The sequence below is a fragment of the Narcine bancroftii genome, chromosome 4 (assembly GCF_036971445.1).
Source record: "Narcine bancroftii isolate sNarBan1 chromosome 4, sNarBan1.hap1, whole genome shotgun sequence".
Classification (NCBI taxonomy): domain Eukaryota; kingdom Metazoa; phylum Chordata; class Chondrichthyes; order Torpediniformes; family Narcinidae; genus Narcine; species Narcine bancroftii.
Genome location: NC_091472.1, coordinates 203,717,677 through 203,741,310, shown reverse-complemented (window position 1 = coordinate 203,741,310; position 23,634 = coordinate 203,717,677). Strand labels below are relative to the sequence as shown.

General features: G+C 39.2%; 1 protein-coding gene across 2 annotated transcripts in view; it reads left to right on the top strand.

The window, feature by feature from the left end:
- The window catches only part of hira (histone cell cycle regulator a), a 191,380-nt gene that overhangs the window by 91,736 nt on the left and 76,010 nt on the right, over nucleotides 1–23,634 (top strand). For both annotated transcript variants that reach the window (XM_069933676.1, XM_069933675.1), the window contains exons 11-12: nucleotides 10,488–10,593; nucleotides 13,818–14,030. In XM_069933676.1, coding sequence (XP_069789777.1) covers nucleotides 10,488–10,593; nucleotides 13,818–14,030 — 319 coding nt within the window. The remainder of the gene's footprint in view (nucleotides 1–10,487; nucleotides 10,594–13,817; nucleotides 14,031–23,634) is intronic.

The following is a 23,634-nucleotide window of genomic DNA, read 5'->3' as shown; positions in this document are numbered from 1 at the left end:
AACCCTGCAGGAATTATTACTAATTAATTGATATTACTAATTAAAAAAAGTAAAATAATTTGTTTCCTTTTCTATTGATTCCATTGTGTATTGTTGCAGGAATGAGAGGGTCCTCTAAATACATTTGCTACTCAGTTTGTCCATTTTGTATGAAAATTAAAATCCCAGTACTTTTTATTAATCTTTGTAAAAGGCTGTTATTTCTTGATTGTTTGCAATGAAATAACAAGTGCTCCTGCAAACTGTTTTATCCGGCTATTTCTATCAGTCAGGCTATTCTCAACAGGGGCCACAGTCTATTTAAGTAAAAGCTTTGTTTTCTTTTCACCTCGCATGACATTTTTATGTAGTCGGGAGTGGAGAAGTAAGGCAGAAACCAAAACTTAACAGTTTCACAGTGAAAGGGGCCAATAAACTTTGGGTGTCACAGCCCAAAAGTAAGTTGTGAATGGGTGCTCTAAATGAAGATTATACTGTTACGAGCACAGAGGACCCATAAACCCAACAGCAATAGATATTCACCAAGACAAATGGTTTCTTAAACAGAAGTTGCTTTTGATAATCTTTAAACATGAAAACAGAATTACACTTTAATATAACGCTATTAACTTACTTTACCTAACTTAACCCCCTTCTAATTCTAAGCGCTCGTGTATGAAAGTTCAGAAAAGTTCTTTGGTTCACAGTTCAATCTCACTTCTCATTCTTCAAGTTCACTGGTTGCAGGCAATTCTTATACTGTGCACAGAATTTAACATTTATAAAGTTCACCAGGCTTTGGTGCTTGAAAGGTAAATGATTACCGCCAGGAAGGTTCTTGTTGGTTTTCAGAGAGAGATGTGTTGTTCCAGGTGTTACAAGATCAAACCAGCAACCATAAAGAAGGCATGTCACACAGGGGTAAAGATGAACAATTATTTTATTAACAAAAATTCACCTTCAAACTTTAATTAAAAATCCCCCCTTTTTATAACAATCCCCACTGGTTAATATACAAATTTCTATAACAGTGTAAAACTAATAAATTCCCCAGCCTAAATATAACATATGTAATCAAAGTCTAAGTTATATTTCCAACCAGCCAACAGAAAAATACTTAGACACAAGACTCACAAAACTTCGATTTCAATCGAAGTAAAGATCGTAAACAAAATTCAGTTTGTTTGGTAAACTGAAGCCAAAAGATCTTTGAGAGAGAGGGAGCAGAAAATTCAAAGTGGTCTTCTTGTGTTGCTTGCAGGGAGAGGAACAATGGATTGATCGGGATTCTTCTGGCTGCCTTCAGAATGTTTCTCCCTTTTCAAATGCCCAACATTCTAAACTGCCTCCCAAACAATGACTCTACTTGGGCCTCCTTCCACTCCACAGCCACATCCAGTGGTGGTTTGTCTTCCAAGTCCAGAAATTTCTAGATCTTCTCCTCCACATGCCCAGTCCGTCTCCCACTCTGTAGTCCACCTTCACCTTGGCTCTCAAAGGCAAACTGTCACTTTCCAACACAAAACCACGCAACACATAGGCCAATATATAACACAGAACTCTGTAACACAGGACATCCATCACTGATGTACTTCCCTCAGTCACTTCAGTGTCTTGCTGATGAAACTTGCCCCATCAGGGTTCTCCAGATGATAACCTCTTTCTTTCAGGTCACCACCGAATTCCTTTCTGTTTCACTATTCCAAGTGAAACATAAGACAACTAGTCCTCCTCTTGCATGAACCACAAAGGCTATGACTAGGCCATCTTCCAAACTGGGCTTCTTGTTAGCTTGTCCTGTTCAACACTGTACAAGTGATCTCTGTGTGTGTGTGTCTCTCACACACACACACACACACACACACACACACACACACACACACACACACACACACACACACACACACACACACACACACAGACTCTGAGAAAGCTTGTTTGACTCTCCTTGCAAAACCATATGGCCCTCTTACAACAGCAAAACTCTCCTGCAGACAATAGCGGCTCCAACCTGCTCTTTCAACTGTTGCCTTGATAAACAATAATCCATTAGTGACGTCTCTGGAGCACTCTTCAAAGCTCTTGCAAAAAGGCATGAGAAGCCACTTTCTCCAGTATTTCAAATGAGATCTGTTTTGACATGTTTTCATGTGACCTACTCGAACAAACCTTTCCCAATTTATGTCCCAAAAACATTTCTATATACTGTGTCACAATACCTCATGACTACTTTGGATCACCTTTGTCATCAGGATTATTTCCTAGTGTCCCCTTCTATTTCCTCTTTGTGGTCTTAACTTATCCTGTTTATTCACATGTTGGAAGACCGTCATGAGTTTTCTACCTCTTCTTGACCCAGTACTGCTTCAATCTCCATCTCAATATTTTTTGACAATAATTATACTTTTATAATGCAAATTGATAAGTATAGCTTCTTTATATTCATGAATTAATATGTCCTACATTTGAAAATTACCCATTTTCAACTGTGCGTACTTTTCGGATATCTTGCTTTGATCACATGTAGCTAATTTGAGTGTAAAGTTCAGATTTATTATCACAGCACATACATGGCATCATGTAGAACCCTGCGATTCTTTTTTCCTATGGGCCAGGCAGAATTTCTAATTACCCCTGATTGTTAACTGTACTCAAGAAGAAAGAAATGCAAAGAAATTGACTGCAAATACAGAAAATAAATATACAGAAATTAATAAAATGCACAAGTCAGAGTCCTTAAAAGAGTCCCTGATTGAATTTGTCATTGAGGAGTCTGATGGTGGTGGTGGGGGGGCGTGGCAAGATGGCATAAGGAACAGACGTGCCTTCCAGTCCTCTCCTGACTCTTTGTTATTGTTTTGTCTATAAGTGCCCGTTGAAACTTTTTTAAAAAGTTTATAAGTAGTTAGAGGTGTTAAACTAGCTTCTAATGGTACAATTGCTGAAAAAAAGTAAAAGAAAACGGAAACAGATCGTTAAGAAATTACATTTCACAAAGTTATCTGAGCCTACCTGTTTACAAGAAGCCAGGACTCAGCGTGAAATGGATCCAAGAGGAGAAGTGCAGGATTCGGCAAAGGAGCTCCGCTCTGTACCGGTAGGGCTCTTTAAAGATGGCGCCCGGCAGCCTTTGGAACAAAGGGCTAGCCAGGCGCGTGTATTTCAATCAACGCCCGCTATGAGCGCTGTCACTGAACTTTTGACAGCTGAAACAGCTGGGATGCCGCCAGCTGAAGACCCGACTTTAAAGAGACGTTCACCGATTGATATAGCGGTGGCGCTGCGAAATGCACCACCAGTTATGAAGACTTCAACTGATCCCGATGTAATGAAGGCTCTTGATGTAATATGGGTTAAGGATAACCCTGAATACCAGTCTTCTGATATTGCTGAGGAGGTTGTGGCAGGGGTTTCTACGCGGAGTCACGCTGCAAGAAAAGCAGTTAAATTAAGGGAAGGATTAGAAGACCCTCTGGTTATTCAGAAACAGCAGGATCCTATTTTGCCTGAATCTATTCCAGTTGATATGGTTATTAAGAATTTAAGTTACCTTCTTCAATCAAAGAGTTAGGTAAATCTTTGGTTCTAGTTAACACCAAGCTTAATACCTTGGTGGACATTAATACTCAACAGATGGTTGATTATGGAGCTTTTAAGCTTGAAACAAATGAAAGACTTGATGTTTGTGACCAGTTATGAAGTCTTATGAAGTCTTATGAGGTACAAGACCAAATACAAGACGTAAATAAAACAATTGAAACTTTACAAATTCAGAATAAAAATTTAGCGAAAAAGGTTGATTATTTGGAGAATCAGTCTAGACGAAACAACGTAAAAATTATTGGTTTGCCAGAAGATATAGAAGGACCAGATCCAAGAAAATTCTTTACTGATTGGATCCCTCAAGTTTTAGGACAAGATAAGTTCTCGGATGGTTTAATACTGGAACATGCTCATCGAGCTTTGAGAAGAAAACCTTTTTCAGGACAGAACCCAAGATCTGTTCTGGTCCGTTGTCTAAACTATTATGATAGAGAGACAATTTTGCGTGTGGCTATTAGAAATGCTCATCAAAACAGATCTCCTTTGATGGTCCAGAACAATCGTGTTTTTTTTTATCCGGATTTGAGTCAGGAAATTATGTCTCAACAACGTGAATTTAATCCTGTGAAAGAAGTGTTATGGAAAAAAAGATATAAAGCAACATTTAGATACCCTGCAGTATTGAAGATTTTTCAGGATGGATATCAACCAAAATTTTTTGACAATCCTAAAGAAGCTATGGACTTTGCTCAATTGTTACCAATTACACAATTCCAGGAACGACGTAGTCCTCCACGGTCTCCGAAGAGAGTGGAGACGCAAGATGGGAATCGAATTTCAAGAAAAAATGGAAGCAATGGTGGTCGAACTGACAAAGCTGATTAAATTTAAAAAAAAAATTTTCTCTCAAGAAGATTTAGATAATGATTATGATTATAGTTTCATGTGAAATGGGAGTTAGGAGAGGGAACTGGGTGGGCATTATTTTCCAGAAGTTGTCAGCTACATGTGAGTTATCTCACACCCAATATTTTGTGGGAGTTACCGCATTGTGCGGTTTAGACAGGAGGAGGTAGTCGTAACCTCTTACCTGTTTTTTTAATTAATTTTTAGATTAAGGAGTGAAGTTTCTTTTTATTATTTAAAAAAAATAATTTATTTTTTAAAATTTTTTTTGTTGTAGTTTTAAGAGGGGATAAGGGGAGGGATTTTTTTCTTCTTTCTTTTTTTTCTTGTTCTTTTTCTTTTTTATTCTTGTTCTGTTGTTGTAAGAAATGTCTAAATTAAAGTTTGCTTCTCTTAATGTTCAGGGTTTAAATAATCCTATTAAGTGTAAGAAAGTACTTGCTTATTTAAAAAAACTAAAAGTTGATGTGGCCTTTTTGCAGGAAACTCATTTAATGGATAAGGAACATTTGAAACTTAAACGTGAATGGGTTGGACAAGTTTTTTATTCTTCATTTAATTCAAAGGCAAAAGGAGTGGCAATTTTGGTGCACAAGAATCTACCATTTCAGTTACAGAATGAAGAGAAAAATGGTGGAAGATTATTAAAATTGAATTGTACAATCTTTAACGAGGCTTGGACTTTGCTTGATGTTTATGCTCCAAATGTTGAGGATACAGCTTTTGTTGTGGATATGTCTTTAAAACTTGGACAAGCAAATTCTAATGTGATGATTGGGGGAGATTTAAATGTGCTATTGGAGCCTTTATTAGACAAGTATCCAAGAACAATTAAAAAATCTAAGATGGCAGTGCAAGTGACTAATATGATGACAGATTTGAATTTAGTTGATATTTGGCGAAGATTTAATCCTACAGAGAAAGATTTTTCTTTTTACTCTTCACGCCATAATTCTTTTTCAAGAATTGATTATTTTTTAATTTCAATGCATTTGCAAGATAGAGTTATATCTGTGGATTATAAGGCAAGGTTGGTTTCAGATCATTCATTACTATTATTAGAATATCAGAGTTCGCAAGATGTTCAGAGAACCCCAAGATGGAGATTTAATACTATGCTATTACAAAAACCAGAATTTATTAATTATTTAAAAAAACAAATTGAGGTTTTTATTAGTAATAATATTAATTCTGTTTCTAGTCATTTTATTTTATGGGATGCAATGAAAACTTTTTTACGAGGTCAAATTATTAGTTATGCTTCTAAAGTAAAGAAAGAGAGAATTAGAGAGATTGAAGATTTAGAGAAAAAGATAACTGTTACTGAAAAAGAATTTCAAAAAAATCCTACTGAAATGCAAAAGAATCAGTTAACTAATTTAAAATTTAAATATAATGAATTACAAACATATCGGTTTGAATGTTTAATGAATCAAACTAAATATAAGTTTTATGAATGGGGTGAGAAAGCTCGTAAAGTTCTTTCATGGCAGTTGAAAAAAGTACAATTATCTAAGATTATACCAGCAATTAGAAAGAAATCGGGTATTACTTTTAGACAAAAAGAAATTAATGAGGAATTTTGTAATTTTTATAAAAAATTATATACTTCAGAATGTAAAGATGTAGCTGAAGATGCAATAGATTCTTGAAAAATATTAAATTGCCACAATTGAATCAAGAAGATAGACAAGAGTTGGATAAATCTTTTACAGAAAATGAAATTGAAATGACAATAAGAGATATGCCAAATGGAAAGGCACCTGGTGAAGATGGGTTTTCTATAGAGTTTTATAAAACTTTTTATGTTGATATATCTTCTATTTATAAGGATGTAATACAGCAAATTTATAAAACTTTTCAATTACCTGAATCTTGTTTTAATGCTATAATTACAGTTATACCAAAAAAAGATAAAGATCTTTTACAGGTTTCTTCTTATCGACCAATATCGTTGTTAAATGTGGATTATAAAATTGTAGCTAAAGTTATGGCTAATAGATTAGCTCAATATTTTCCTAAAATAATACATAAAGACCAAACAGGATTTATAAAAAATAGATATGCTTCTGATAATATTTTGCGTTTAATAACTTTGATAAACAAATCTAAATCTCAAATGAATTATCCAATAGTGGTTTCGTTGGATGCAGAAAAAGGCTTTTGATAGAGTGGAGTGGAAGTTTTTATTTAAAGTACTTGAGAAATTTTGTTTTGGTTCCTCATTTATTGGATTGATAAAGGCTTTATATAATAGTCCGAAGGCTAGAGTTGCTACCAATGGGCAGATTTCAGAATCCTTTGATTTAACAAGTTCTACTAGGCATTGTCACCTGCTTTATTTGCTATAGTTTTTAGTTTTTGAACCTTTGGCACAATTAATACGTCAAAATGAAAATGTTAAGGGTATGAGAGTTTTGAATGAGGAATATAAGATTAATTTATTTGTTGATGATGTTTTATTATATTTGGTGGATCCTGATATTTCTTTACCAGCAATTCAAGAATCTTTAGAAAATTATGGTCAATTATCTGGTTATAGGATAAACTGGGCTAAAAGTGAAATTTTGTCAATTTGTAAAGATGATTATTCAATATATAAAAATATTATAAATTTGAAGTGGACTAAACAAATTAAATATTTAGGAATTAATGTTAATACAGAATATCAAGATTTATACTCAATTAATTATCTTCCTTTAATAAAAAGGATTAAGTTAGATTTGATCAGGTGGAAGGATTTACGTTTAGGTTTATTGGGGAGGATTAATACTATAAAAATGAATATTTTTCCTCGGATACAGTATTTGTTACAATCAATTCCTTATTTTTTTTAAAAATAGTTTTTTTAAGTATTTATATAAAGCAGTTAGAGATTTTTTATGGAAGGGAAAATTTCCGAGGGTAGCAATGAGAAAGTTGATGTGGGATTTTCAATTTGGAGGTTTGAGATTACCGAATTTTCAATATTATTATGAGGCAGCTCAATTTAAATTTCTTAGTGCATTAATGAATACGGAGGATCCACCTAGTTGGGCAAAGATAGAAATGGCAGTTATTTTAGAAAAAATTCCACATGAGTTTTTGTTTCGATGGAATAAAAATTTATTACGAACTTATGATGTACCAATATTGAAACATTTATTGAATTTATGGACAAGTAAACTTAATAAATTGGGGCTTATAAAATAAATGGTCTAGGCGATTGCCATTATATAATAATCAACTTGTTCCTTTTACAGTCTCCAATATTACTTTGAAACAATGGGAAAGGAAAGGAATAAAAAAATTATCAGATTGTTTTTTTGAAGGATGTTTTTGTTCTTTTGAGGAATTACAAAGGAAATTTGGTATTAGTGGAAATTCTGTATTTGTATATTATCAGTTAAGATCATTTGTAAAACAGGTATGTGGCCGACATATGATTTTATTGCCTGAAACTAGTTTTGAGAAATATGTACTTTCCATACCAAAAAAGGGGTATATATCTGATTTGTATTGTATTTTACAAGAAAATGAAAATAAGACAGATTGGGATAAAGATAAGTTGAAATGGGAAAAAGATTTAGGTTCTATAATAGCTGAAGAAGCTTGGATGGAAATTTGTCAGAATAGTATTCGGAAATTGATTAATGCTAGATTAGTGATGATTAATTATAATTTTATACATCAATTATATTTAACACCAGAGAAATTAAAAAAGTTTGGTCTTAGTAAGGTAGATTGTTGTTTTCGTTGTGATCAGACGGCTAATACTTTTTTACATACAGTTTGGTTTTGTGACCGATTGCAACAGTTTTGGAAAGGTATTCAATCTATATTTAATAGTTTATATAATATCTACATGAAAGACCTCAACAATGAAGACGCTGTTTACATCCAGTACCGCACGGATGGCAGTCTCTTCAATCTGAGGCGCCTGCAAGCTCACACCAAGACACAAGAGAAACTTGTCCGTGAACTACTCTTTGCAGACGATGCCGCTTTAGTTGCCCATTCAGAGCCAGCTCTTCAGCGCTTGACGTCCTGTTTTGCGGAAACTGCCAAAATGTTTGGCCTGGAAGTCAGCCTGAAGAAAACTGAGGTCCTCCATCAGCCAGCTCCCCGCCATGACTACCAGCCCCCCCACATCTCCATCAGGCACACAAAACTCAAAACGGTCAACCAGTTTACCTATCTCGGCTGCACAATTTCATCAGATGCAAGCATCGACAACGAGATAGACAACAGACTCTCCAAGGCAAATAGCGCCTTTGGAAGACTACACAAAAGAGTCTGGAAAAACAACCAACTGAAAAACCTCACAAAGATTAGCGTATACAGAGCCGTTGTCATACCCACACTCCTGTTCGGCTCCGAATCATGGGTCCTCTACCGGCATCACCTACGGCTCCTAGAACGCTTCCACCAGCGTTGTCTCCGCTCCATCCTCAAAACTCATTGGAGCGACTTCATCCCTAACATCGAAGTACTCGAGATGGCAGAGGCCGACAGCATCGAGTCCACGCTGCTGAAGATCCAGCTGCGCTGGGTGGGTCACGTCTCCAGAATGGAGGACCATCGCCTTCCCAAGATCGCCTTCCCAAGATATGGCGAGCTCTCCACTGGCCACCGTGACAGAGGTGCAGCAAAGAAGAGGTACAAGGACTGCCTAAAGAAATCTCTTGGTGCCTACCACATTGACCACCACCAGTGGGCTGATATCGCCTCAAACCGTGCATCTTGGCGCCTCACAGTTCGGCGGGCAGCAACCTCCTTTGAAGAAGACCGCAGAGCCCACCTCACTGACAAAAGACAAAGGAGGAAAAACCCAACACCCAACCCCAACCAACCAATTTTCCCCTGCAACAGTGTCTGCCTGTCCCGCATCGGACTTGTCAGCCACAATCGAACCTGCAGCTGATGTGGACTTTTACCCCCTCCATAAATCTTCGTACGCGAAGCCAAGCCAAAAGAAAGAAAAAAAGATGTTGTATTAGATCCTGATATATTTTTATTAGGGAATATGCAATCATTAATCGATTTAGGCTTAAATGATTATCAGATTTCTTTTATCTATTTAGCCTTAGCAGTGGCTAAGAAATGTATAGCGCTTACTTGGAAAGATAGAAATATACTAACCTTAGATAGGTGGTATTTAGAGATGAAGTCTTGTTTAATTATGGAAAAGATATCTTTTTCAATTCAAGATAAGATGTCTTTTTATAAGTTGAAGTGGACTCCATTTGTTAAGTAGTTGCAATTAAGTCTGATTTAAATATGTTTTATGTGTGATATTTTAGTTTTGATAATTTTTTTTAATTAATATTTTTACTTGTTATTTTCTTTTGTTTGTGAGTGTTTTTTTTAATATATAATATTACTAACTTTATTAATTCTTCACTCTTTATTTTGGGGGAAGGGTGGGGTTTTTTTATATATAGTTTTTTTTAGTGGTCGTATAAATGGGGGGGTTAGATTGATTTAAGTTAGGTTATTAATGTTGTGTTGCAATAATTACTTCATTTTTATTTTTTTCTTTAAATGTAATTTCTTTGTTTTATTTAAGTAATAAAATCTTTAAATAAAGTTTCAAAGGAGTCTGATGGTGGAGGGGCAGCAGCTGTTCCTGAACCTGGTAGTGTGAGTCTTGTGGCACCGATACCTCTTTCCTGATGGCAGAAGTGAGAACTGAGTGTGTGCTGGGTGGTGTGGATCCTTGATGATCGCTGCTGCCCTCTGACGGCAGTGTTCCCTGTAGATGTTCTCGTTGGTGGGGAGGGTTTTGCCTGTGATGTTTTGGGCTGTGGAGAGCTTTATGCTGAGGGGTATTGGTGTCCCCCATACCAGACTGTGATGCAGCCATTCATTGAGTGTGAAGTTATTGTTAGTACATCATTCAGCCAAGTTTTCAATCACTCCTGCATGCAGACTCATCTTCCCTTTATATACGGCTCTCAATGGTGGTTTCATCAGCAAGTTTGTGTTTGGTCTGTTGTCATACGAAGTCACGTAGTCATAGTTTAAAGTGTTGGCTTTGAAGATGTTGAATATGTATATACATCTCTTTTTTACACCAGGACCTTAACTGGATTGGGATTGTTGGTGTGCTCAATGGATGGAACAGTGGCATTTCTGGATTTCTCACAAGAAGAACTGGGTGATCCACTAACTGAGGAGGAGAAGGTAATGAATGTCGGACCCTCAGCTACACTGAAGTACAACAAATACATTGGTCTGCTTGCATTCTCAACTGAATGCAAATTACTAGGCTACATGGAGATTGATCAGATTATATTGGGTTGGAGTAGTGGTTTGTGCAATACTGGTGCAGCGCCAGCAATCGGGACCGGAGTTCCAATCTTGTGCTGTCTGTGAGGAGTTTGTACGTTCTCCCCGAGTCAGTGTGGGTTTTCTTTGGGGGCTCCAGTTTCCATTCACCATTCAAAACATACTGGGGGTTGTAGATTAATTGGGTGTAATTCGGCAGCATCAACTCGTGAGGTGCTTTCAAACTGTCTTGTAAAATGGGGTTAACCGGGCAACTTACCCAGTTAGCGCCCCACTCACAAGGCAGCTTGAAAAGGTCCGACCTGGTCAGTGTCGTTCAAAGTCAACCAAGTCCCTGCCCTTCCATGGAAGTACTCAGGGAACCCAGTTAAACTGACCCAAGGCACATCGACTGGCGGCCTGAACAGCAAAATGGACGACCCGGTTACTCCTGTGACCTCAGCACCTACGTGCTGGAGTCACAGGGAAACCCCAGCTTAAGTGTCTGCAGTGATTGGGGGGGAGAGAGGGGTCGCTGCCATGGCATGGGGTTCAGAAGTGGGGGGGGGGGTAAGATGTCGCTGCCATGGGGGAGAGGTCGATGTCACTGTGGGAGGCAGAGGGGTCAGCTGCCACGGGCTGGGAGAGAGCGCTATTGACGGTGGGAAGGAGACTGACAGCTGGTGGGGGGAAGACTGACTGCTGGTGGGGGGGACAAGGGAGACTAGTTTGCATGATGCGTCACTTACTGCGTCATCACGGGGGTGGAATCCTCCTTAAATGGCCAAGTTGGCGATTTACTGGGGCCATCCCCCCCTCAGCTTAAAATGTGCTGGAGGCATCTTTGCCCCACTAATTGCACCTGGGTCCCAGGAGGGCTACCCGGTTGCTGCATTTTAAAAGCACCTGTGGGCTGAAAGGGCCTGTTACTGTGCTGTGTGACTAAATTTAATTTAGCACAGAGAATGAATAATTATCCAATGGGGTCGAGTACCCATTATCCGAAAATCCAAAGTCTGAAACATTTTGAGGGCCGACATGACACCACAACTGGAAAATCCCACACCTGACCTCACTTGCCCATGTGGGGCTCTGACGCTCTGTTGTGGCCAACTATCATCACCACCAGACAAAAACCATTGTTAATGGGGCAGGTGACTCTGGAGTAAAATAATTTAAAAAGCCATCCAGCAGAATTTAACAGAGTGGTACAAACAAGGTGGTTTGCAGTTACCAAACTTAAAAAATTATGAGAGCAGCACATTTAAGGTATTTATCAGATTTTTATCAAACAAGGGAAAAACCAGATTGGACTAAGATAGAGCTAGATAAAATAGGGGAGAAGGTACCGGAACATATAATTTATAAGTGGGATTAAAAGCTGGTGAAATATAAAAGTTCACCAGTACTGCTTCATTTACTCAATATATGGAAGAAGATTCACTTAGAAAAGAAAAAAAAATTATCAACTACCAAAATTATTATTGACGCAAAATCAACTAATCCCTTTCACAGTAGATAACCTTTCCTTTAGAGAATGGGAGAGAAAAAGAATAGAAAATTGTTTTTTGGGAAATAATTTATTATCATTTGAACAAATGAAGTACAAATATGGAATAACTCATGGTACAATGTTTGCATACCATCAACTGAAAGCCTATTTAAAGGACAAATTGGGAAGCAGACTGAGATTACCAGAAAGAAGCAGCTTTGAATATGTGATTACAGAAACAACGATAATAAAAAGATTTATAACGAACATGTACATCAAGCTGCAAGAGAAGGAAAATGATGAAATAAGCTATAAACCCAAACAAAAGTGGGAAAAAGATTTATACATAAGGATAAAAAGTGAAATATGGGAAAAGTTATGCTCTGGAACTATGAAGAATATAATAAGGACGAGGTTACGCATGATACAATATAATTGGTTACACAGGTTATATATCACGCCCCAAAAGTTTAAAAAAAATGGGATCCAACATTATCTGATAGATGTTTTCGCTGGAAGGAAATGGGAATAACAGTACATGCAATTTGGGCATGTGAGAAAGTTAAAAAGTTTTGGGAGGATCTAAATCAGTTATTAAATAAAATCACAAAAAGCAACATACCAAAAAATCCAGAGATCTTTCTTCAAAGTAATATAAGAAGTAAAGAATTAGGCCTCAAACTGGATGAAGTGCAAAAAAGATTTATTATGATAGCCTTAGCTGTAGCAAAAAAAATGTATAATGTCAACTTGGAAATCAGAAGAGAGCCTGAGAGTACAGCAATGGTACATAGAAATGAATAAATGTATTCCGTTGGAAAAAATAACATATAATTTAAAAAATAAAGTCTTATTATTTGAACAAATTTGGGAACCGTACATGGAACACAACAGAGAGGGCTTGCCTTGGACCTCCACCCCCTAAAATGATAAAATGAGAAGAAGACAAAATGACCGTATCCAGTGTGTAAAAGTAGATGACACAATTTTCTTGTTTATTTTCATTGTGTGATGACATTGTTTAATGGTTTTATTGTATCATATATGTTGAACATAAAATGGGTTTGGGGGGATTGGGAGGAGGGGAGGGAAGGTAGTGGGGGAAAAAAGGGGAGAAAATGCCACTGTGTATATTTAAGAAGGAAATGTTTGAATGTATTTTGATTGATATGGTTCACAGTGAAAAATAAAAAAAATTAAAAAAAAAAAAGAAAATTAGACTCTGCGGCCGCACAGGCTGCAGGAGCGGTGCCGGCAAATCCCCAGACACTCAGTGACTCTGACAGGACTCTCTTTTGCATCTCTTTCTCTCATACAGTATGGCACCCCTAGTGACATTTACGGCAGGCAGAGGGCAATTTGGTGTAATTTTACATGTTCCTTCCTATTACCTGACATAAGGGAACCTTGAAAACTAAAATTAATTTGAATTAGCACAATTTCCATGAAAGAACAAAAACATTTCAGTTCATGCAGATGTCGTGGTTAACTACTGAAGATTGCTTCATCTCATCGAGAGAATGTAACTCACTGGGAGCAGAAATAAATTTGGTTATTAGGATATTAAACATTCCCCTTGAAGGCTAATTGTAACTCTTCACCTGCTTAGTGACCCAAATCCTCCATTATATTTTCCCCTGCCTTACAGAACATGATTCACCAGAAGACTTATGGCAAAAGCTTAGCAATTACAACAGAGCAGCAATTGTCCACCACCATCATTGAGAATCCAGAGATGCTGAAGTACCAACAGCAGCAGAAACAGTTACAGGAGCAGAAGAATGCACTAGGGTCCAGGGAGCTGATGACCCCCAAAGTGCCGAATATGCTGAATGGAGAAAGCTTGGAGGACATTCGAAAGGTAATGGAACGAATTGAAATTTAAATAAATACCATTGACGTTTTTACGTCACAGGTTTGAATATTGCAGGGATGGCTTACAGCTCAGAGGGACTACACTGGACAATGCAGACTTTGCTTCCTGAACCTTTTTGTGTATATTTTATGGATTTTGGGTTGCTGATCATGAAAATCTCTTTAAGAAGTTCTGATCACATACCATTTTATTTTAGATAAAACCTATTTTTTGTGATTTCCTGTCATGTTTTAAGTTTTCTCGTATATTGCCCATAAAGCAAGCTGTTGTGGTCGGTCCAAGCATGCTTGGGCATGCACTCATTGCAGGTGCTATGCAAATGTTGCCTTAGGCCTGCTTAGTCAAGGTAGATGCTGACAGGCTATAAAAGCAGCTCACTTATATGATGCTGTGCATTACATTGTTGTGGATTGGATGCATGTTGATGCACATGTTCTTCAGCACAGTGAGTGTACTTAACCATAGCATTTAATGGCTACAGGAAAATTCAGTACAACAGAAATGTCTCATTAACGTCACAGCAGCCATGATACATTCTGTTACATTTGTGGTGAGTACCCGCTTACGGCTCAAAGATGCAGCATGACTGCAGTTATTAAAAAAGCCTATGAGCTCTACTTCAGTTGTAAAATTGGTGACTAAGATAAACCCTAGGCTCCTCACATTTGTTGAGGACAGCTTGTGTCATCATTATTATGCATTTAAACATGCTAAATTTTCAGGAAGTAAACTTTTTGGGGGAAAAAAAGTGTTGTCCAATGCTATCAGCTAGGGGACCTAAAACATTTAAAAAAATTAATCATTGTTTATGATTTATTGAAAAACACGCAAATGTTTCATGAGTACACTTGATGTTCAATTCTGCTCCTTTTGGATCCTGAAATATTTGTGAATCAGAAGAGTTTATATTTTTATTTTACAAAAAATTATTTTCTACTCTTTTCAATGGCCACATTAAACATAGAAATCTGCAGCACAGTGAAGGCCATTCAGCCAATCATGTTATTGCATGCTCTAACAATGAGAATTTCCCTACTGCATAGTACTCCACTTTTCTCATTTCCATGTACCTATCTATTGGTTTCTTAGAGGATCCTTTTGTACCTGCCTTTGCCAGCAGTGCATTCCATGCACTCACCACTGTGTGAAAGTATGTCAAGAAAGCTAACCTAAAAGAGACAAATTTGCTATAGGATATTAATATAGCTTCATTAATTTAGAATTCAGATTAATGCAAATATTTTGGGAAAAATAGACCTAACATGCATCGTTTTCCTAAGTGCAGCTTGTAAACATGCTCTTGTTAATTGCCTTTTCCAATCACACATTCAAAGTCTTATCTTTTGCTCTGTAGATTTCAAAACATTTCTTATTCATTTGGTGGGGGGCAAAGAAGCTCCAATGGCAATCTGGTCCTGTTCTATTCGAAGCAACTTGCTGTTGCCCAAATGGGATCAAGGAGGATGGCTGCCTGCTCATTGGCAATATTTGATACTGTATCTTTGCTTTATCCTCTGTCCAAATGACGTGTTAAATCAGGGTCCGTCCTTTGAGGGGGAATTTCAAGTTTTATGGCACTGTTTTTATCCTCCCTGTGCCCAGACCAATATGTACACTAAAAATTATGAAGAGTGTAACAAGTTATCTCATCTTTATATTGCAGTCCCTGAGTCCTGACTGAGTGCAAATTAGTTGTTCTACTTAATACATGTAAACAGTGATCATTTAAATTTAAATTTTAAATGTTGACATACAGCATGGTAACAGGCTCTTTCGGTTCATGAGTCCGTGCTGCCTATTTTACACCCAATTATCCTACTTCCCCGGTCCATTTCGAACATTGGGAGGAAACTGGAGCCCCCTGGTAAAACCCACCCAAACACAGGCAGAACATACAAACTCCTTATAGACAGCGTGGGATTTGAACCCCGGTCCCAGTGTGCTAGTACCTACACCAACTGTGGTCGCCCCATCAGGAAGCTTCAGAAATGTCTCATTGGCTGTGAAGCTTTTGGGATTGTAGGTTTTTAGAAATAAATTGTGTAGAATTCAGGAAGACAAGCTGCTGAGGGTGAAGAGTTGAAGTGTGGCATCCAAATGCCCTGCTAAAATGAGAGTGGCATGGTTAGCACAGCGCTATTAGACCACCTACGGCTCCTAGAACGCTTCCACCAGCGTTGTCTCCGCTCCATCCTCAACATCCATTGGAGCGCTCACACCCCTAACGTCGAGGTACTCGAGATGGCAGAGGTCGACAGCATCGAGTCCACGCTGCTGAAGATCCAGCTGCGCTGGATGGGTCACGTCTCCAGAATGGAGGACCATCGCCTTCCCAAGATCGTATTATATGGCGAGCTCTCCACTGGCCACCGTGACAGAGGTGCACCAAAGAAAAGGTACAAGGACTGCCTAAAGAAATCTCTTGGTGCCTGCCACATTGACCACCGCCAGTGGGCTGATAACGCCTCAAACCGTGCATCTTGGCGCCTCACAGTTTGGCGGGCAGCAGCCTCCTTTGAAGAAGACCGCAGAGCCCACCTCACTGACAAAAGGCAAAGGAGGAAAAACCCAACACCCAACCCCAACCAACCAATTTTCCCTTGCAACCGCTGCAATCGTGTCTGCCTGTCCCGCATCGGACTGGTCAGCCACAAACGAGCCTGCAGCTGACGTGGACTTTTTACCCCCTCCATAAATCTTCGTCCGCGAAGCCAAGCCAAAGAAAAATTAGAGCACTAGCGACCTGAGTTGGAATCCAGTGAACTCTGTCAGGAGTTTGTATGTTCTCCCCATATCTGCATGGTTTTCCTCTGTCCGGCTGCTCAGGTTTCCTTCCACCAATGAAAAACGTACGGGGATTGTAGGTTAATCGGTGTATTTGGGCAGCATGTGCTCATGGGCCATGCTGCACATTTAATTCTTTTTCAAATGTAAAAAAATCGAAGCAAGCAGGCATCAAAGGGATAAGACCTGAGTAGTTGGAGTCCTACTTTGCACAAGATGGTTGCAATCATTCAATTGCGGGACATCAGTGCCCTGGGCCCAACTACCTTCTGCTACTTTATTAATGACCTTCCTTTCACAACAAGGTCTGAATTGGAGGTGTTTGCTCATGATTAAAAATCTTCCACTGGTGACTCTTCAGCAAATGATGCAATCCATGTCTGCAATGTTAAAGTGGACCTTCGGTTGTTTGGAAACAAACATGAATACGGCCACACAAATGAATTTTTTAATCACTTTGCAAAGCGTGAGAACACCTTTACAGCAAGAAGCACTGCAATGAGCATCTGGTCTTGCCCCAAGGGAATCTACCTCGTGGCTTAGAAATCATATGTTAATACCTTCAGACCCCTAGGTTTCTAGAACATTCGAGCAGACTGCTCCATATCAAGTCAAGTTTATTGTCATCTGATTGTACAAGTACAACTTGACGAAACGGCGTTTTCTGATCCTCGGTGAAAAACATGCAAACACACAACCAGACATAGCACATGTACAAACAGTACATATGTAGGACAAGTATTATATCTATAAAAATAAATAAGTATTGTTTCGTGAATATGAGAGTCTCAGATGGTTCATGTGAGGAGATTCTTTGGCCATTCAGCATTCTCACTACCCGAGGGAAGAAGCTGTTCCTCACCCTAGTGGTGCTGGCTCTAATAGCTCTTCCCTGGTGAGAGGAGCTGAAACATGCTGTGCGCGGGGTGGAAGGAGGTCCTCAATGATTTTGCGCGCCCTCTTCAGACAACGATCCCGGTGGACCACATTGATGTGGGGGATGGAGACTGCAATGATCTTCTCTGACCCTCATGATCCTGTGGATTGACCTTCAATCCATATAACCACATTACAATTACAGCACAGAAACAGGCTAGTTCGGCCCTTCTAGTCCATGCCGAGCACCTTCTCCCACCTCGTCCCATTGTCCCGCACCCAGCCCATAACTTTCCATACCCCTCTTATCCATATACCTATCCAACTTTTCCTTAAATAATAAAATCGAGCCAGCATCTACCACTTTGGCAGGAAGCTCTTACCACACTCCCACCACCCTCTGAGTGAAGAAATTTCCCCCTCATGTTTTCCTAGACCTTTCCCCCTTCAATCTCAATCCATGACCTCTTGTTTGAATCTCCCCCACTCTCAATGGAAAAAGCCTGTCCACATTGACTCTCTATCTCACCCCCCCCCCCCCCCCCCCATAATTTAAAATACCTCTATCAAATCACCCCTCAATCTTCTACACTTCAGGGAATAAAGTCTTAGCCTGTTTAATCTTTCCCTGTAACTGAAACCCAGGCAACATTCTTGTAAATCTTCCCTTCACCCTCTCTGTTTGGCTGATATCCTTCCTATAATTCGGTGACCGAAACTCCACATAATATTCCAAATTTTGCCTCACCAATGCCTTATGCAACTTCAACATGACAACCCAACTCTTGTACTCAATGCTCTGATTTATGAAGACCAACATACCAAAAGCTTTCTTCACCACCCTATCTACTTGTGACTCCACTTTCAGGGAATAATGTACCAGAATTCCTAAATTCCTTTGTTCTACTCCACTCCTCAATTATTTACCATTTAAGGCGTATGATCTTTGCTGATTAGTCCTACCAAAATGTACCACCTCACACTTCACACTTCTAAGCATTAAACACCATCTGCCATCTTTCTGCCCACTCTTCTAACTGGCCTATATCCCACTGCAAGCTTTGAAACCCTTCCTCATTGTTCACAACACCACCAATTTTTGTATCTTCTGCATACTTACTAATCCGATTTACCACCCTATCGTCCAGATCATTAATGTATATAACAAATAGTAATGGATCCAGTACTGATCTCTGAGGCACTCCACTAGTCATCGGCCTCCAATTTGACAAACAATTTTCCACCACTGCTCTCTGGCACTTTCCCATCCAACCATTGTTGAATCCATTTCACTACTTCAACATTAATACCTAATGATTGAACCTTCTAACTAACCTCTTATGTGGAACCTTGTCAAAGGCCTTACTAAAGTCCACATACACTAAAGGCCACAAGGCCTTCCCTTCGTCAACCTTTTTAGTAACTGCCTCGAAAAATTTTATAAGATTTGTTAAACATGATCTACCACCATGCTGACTACTCCTAATCAGTCTCCGTCTATCCAAATAATTGTTATTCCATCTCTAAGAACACTATCCATTAATTTACCTTTGACATCAGACTGACAGGCCAATAATTGCCTGGTTTACTTTTAAAGCCTTTTTTAATCAGTGGAACAATATGAGCTACTCTCAAATCCTCCGGTACCTCCCCTATGACTAATGACGTTTTAAATATTTCTGTCAGAGCCCTCACTATTTCTACACTAACCTCCCTCAAGGCCTAGGGAATATCTTGTCAGGACCCAGAGATTTACCCACCTTTATTCTCTTTAAAATAGCCAGTACTACTTCCTCATTAATCTGTGCATTTTCCATGACCTCACTACCAGTTTTCCTTACTTCACCTGGCTCAATATTCCTTAGTGAATTAAAATTTCCCTAATCTCTTCTGAACTCCTCACATAGCCTTCCTCTCTGACCCTCAAGGGGCCCAATTTTATCACTATTCTTTTGCTTTTAATGTACCTGTAGAAACCCTTTGGATTTATTTTTACCTTGCCTGCAAAAGCAGCCTCATATCTCCTTTGAGCCTTTCTAATTTCTTTCTTGATTTTATTTTGCATTCTTTATATTCCATGAGCACCTCATTTATTCCCTGCTGTCTATACCCTTGTACACATCCCTCTTCCCCCAAACTAAATTCCCAATATCCCTTGGAAACCAAGGCTATCTATATTAACCTTTCCTTTAATCCTCACAGGACTCTCTGCTCTCAAAATTTCCCCTTTGAATATCCTCCATTTATTTGTTGCAGCCTTCCCAGACAATAAATTATCCCAATCCACACTTTCTAAATCCTTTTGCATCTCCTCGAAATTAGTTTTGTTCCAATCAAGGATCTCAACCTTGGGCCCAACCCTATCCTTCTCCATTATTAACCAAAAACTAGACCCAAAGTGTTGCCTAACACAACCCTCTATTACCTGATCTATCTCGTTCCCCAATAGGAGATCCAAAACAGCCCTCTCTCTAGTTGGTTCTTCTATGTATTGATTTGGAAAACTTTCCTGAACACATTTGACAAACTCCAACTCATCCATCCCGTTCACAGTATAGGTGTCCCAGCCAATGTGTGGAAAGTTAAAATCTCCTACAATCACCACCTTGTATTTACTACACATATATCCTATCTTCTTACAAATTTGCTCCTCTAATTCTGTCTGTCCATTACAGGGTCTATAATACGCCCCCATTAGTGTTTTCATGCCTTTCGCATTCCTCACTTCCCCCCAAATAGCCTCAGTGGATGAGCCCTCTGATCTATCTTGCCACAGCACCCCTGTAATGTTTTTTTTAACAAGCAGTGTGACTCCTCCACCTTCTTTCTCCCCTTGTTCTATCATGCCTAAAGCATCAGAATCCTGGAACATTTAGCTGCCAATCATGCCCCTCCTGCAACTGAGTTTCACTGATGGCTACAATATCATATTTCCATGTGTCAATCCATGCTCTAAGCTCATCCACCTTACTTACCATACTCCTTGCATTGAAATACATACATTTGAGAGAATGTTCCCCGCATTCATTCCTTTGATTACCATCTACTTTTTCTACCCCCTCTCCTTCATTAATTTTAACAATCTGATTACTCTCTCCCTTCAAATCTAGTTGTCCTTCTACCCTAATCTCTGCACTCTCAATCTGCCAAACTAGTTTAAACCTTCCCCAACAGATCTAGCAAACCTGCCTGCCAAGATATCAGTCCCCCTCCAGTTCAGATGCAGCCCATCCTTTTTCTAAAGTTCAGACCTTCCCCAGAAGAGTTCCCAATGATCCACAAATCTGAGCCCCTGTCCCTTGCATTAACGGTTTTTTTGAATATTTTATTTTTGATATTTTTCCCCAAAAATTATACAAATATACAATATATTAATCTATTTCTCACAAACACAACCAACAAAAACAAAATCAAAACAGCCCCTCCCTCCCTCCCTTCCACACATACCAATCTGTTCACTATCAGTGCTTACATATATTTTAAGTATATAGAGTGCAGTTGGGGAAACTCAATTTTACATATATATATATATATATATATGTATAATAGTTACTTTTATACCCTTTTTTTGTTCCTTTCTGTTCTTGTATTTGGGCCCCTCTGTGGTCCAGGTGTGGCTGCCAGACCTTTACAAAAGTGTCCTATTTATTCTTTAAGTTATATGTGATTTTTTTTCTATAGGTAACAGCTGTTTATTTCCATAGTCCATCGTGCTAAGTAGAGGGAGTCGGTCGTCCAAGTGATCGCGATACAATTTTTCGCTACTGTCAATGCTATTTCTATAAATGAGATTTTATATTTGGTCAATTTGTCGCTTATTTCCATAAAATTACCTCATAGATGTAGGTCCGGGTTGCCTGCGAAGGCCACTCCCGTTATCCTGCTTAATTTTTCTGCAATTTCTTGCCAAAATGGCCTCACTTTTCCCTACACCAACTCTTCAGCCACGCATCCATCCGCCCCATCATCCTATTCCTACCCTCTCTAGCGCATGGCACAGGCAGCAATCCCGTGATTGCCACCCTTAAGGTCCTACTTTTTTAACTTCTTCCCTATCTCCCTAAATTCTTCCTTCAGGTCCTCATCCCCACTTCTGTCTATGTCATGGACCACGACATCTGGCTGCTCCCCCTCCCCCTCTAGAATGCTGTGTAATCCACCACACAAGTACCTATTTGTTAGAATTCTCTTAGGATTCATTAATCAGCATCACTTCCCTTACCCAATGGTAGTCTTTTACTACCTTAACAAATAAGGTGGAAACACCCGTCATTATCAGCTCTCGCCGATAACAAGAGAGAAAGGAATGCCGCTTGTTTTTGTCTTCCAGTCAACATTTTAAAACTTACATTCTCAGCACAAGACAAAACCTAGACATCATTCAGGCATGGACTGAGTCCATTTTCCTGCCACAAAGGTGCTGGACAATGATCACCTGCAATAAGAGAAAGTCTAACCGCTTACCTTGGACATCACTATCAATGTGACCTCCACCACTGATATTCCGGGGGTTAACATGGAGCAGAAACTCAACTGGGCCAGCTCCATTAAGAGCTACAAGAGCTGGTCACAGGCAAGGTATATTATAGTGACTTTAAATTTAAATTTGGACATACAGCATGGTAACAGGTCATTTTGGCCAAAGAATCTGTGCCGCCCAATTACACCCAATTAATCTACACCTCCGGTACGGTGGGAGGGCGCCGGAGCTCCCAGGGAAAGCCCACGCAGACATGGGGAGAACGTACAAACTCCCTACAGACAGCACAGGATTTGAACCCCGGTCCCCTTCACTTGCACTGTAATGGTGTTGCGCCAACTGTGCCACCCCCAGAAGAAGGTGACTTAACTTGCCTACTAACACACCAAAGCCTTTCCATCATCGAAAAAGCATGTCGCCAGCATGTTGGTCTGGTCTTGGCATGTGGTCTATTTGTCTCAATGAGTGCAGTTCTCATGACTCTCAAGAAGCTTGCTTGATTAGCAACCCATCAATCAGCTTCAACATCCATTCCTGGCGCCATTGGCAAGTGCACAGCACCAATTCCATGGCTTCTACAGCTCAGGAGAAGATGGTAGGTGCATGGGAGCACCATCACCTATATTCCCCTCCAAGTCACTCATCCTCTGACTTGGAAGTATGTAACCAGTTCTTTTTCGTCACATAGAGGCATAGATTTGTGCAGCTTAGAAATAATGCCTTTCAGCCCATTGTCCCCTGTTGCCCATCGACTATAATCCCATTTGTCCAAATGCCTCCTTAATGAAGTAATTGTATCTGCTTCCATCACCTGCTCTGGCTGCATGTTCCTAATATCAACCACTCTCTGTAAAAAAGATACCCCTAATATCCCCTTTGAAATCTCCTACCTCTCACCTTAAAACTGTGCCCCATTGTTTTTAATGTTGCCTACTATATCAGTGCCATTCCAAATCTTGTGTACATCCGTCAGTGTGCCAATTGGAGCCTAAACAGTGTTTTGTGATGTTGCAACATATCTTGTGTTCTGTACCCTGACCTGCACAGGCAAGCATACCTTCTTCATCCCCCTATCCACCTGGGTTGCTGTTTTCAAGGAAACCTGGATTCCTTGGTCTCTCTTTCATCAATCCTTGTTCATACACAACCATTTATGGGACATGTCCTACTCCCATTTGACTTCCCAAGGTCCTCGAACCAGCTACTCAACAGCACCATGGGAGTATCTTTGGAAGAATTTCAGGGATTCAATTTGGCAATTCACTATCACCTCTCTAGGAAAACTAAGAACCTGAAATAGATGTTGGCTTTGCCACCTCTGAAAACTTGGGTGCAAATCAAGTTGCAAAAATGTTTGGATTGAGTTCACTTATTTATAATGGCAGTTAAATAACAGGCAGTGCAGAAAATTAGATGCCCAATTCTTTTTTGTAAATTTTTTATTTTTCA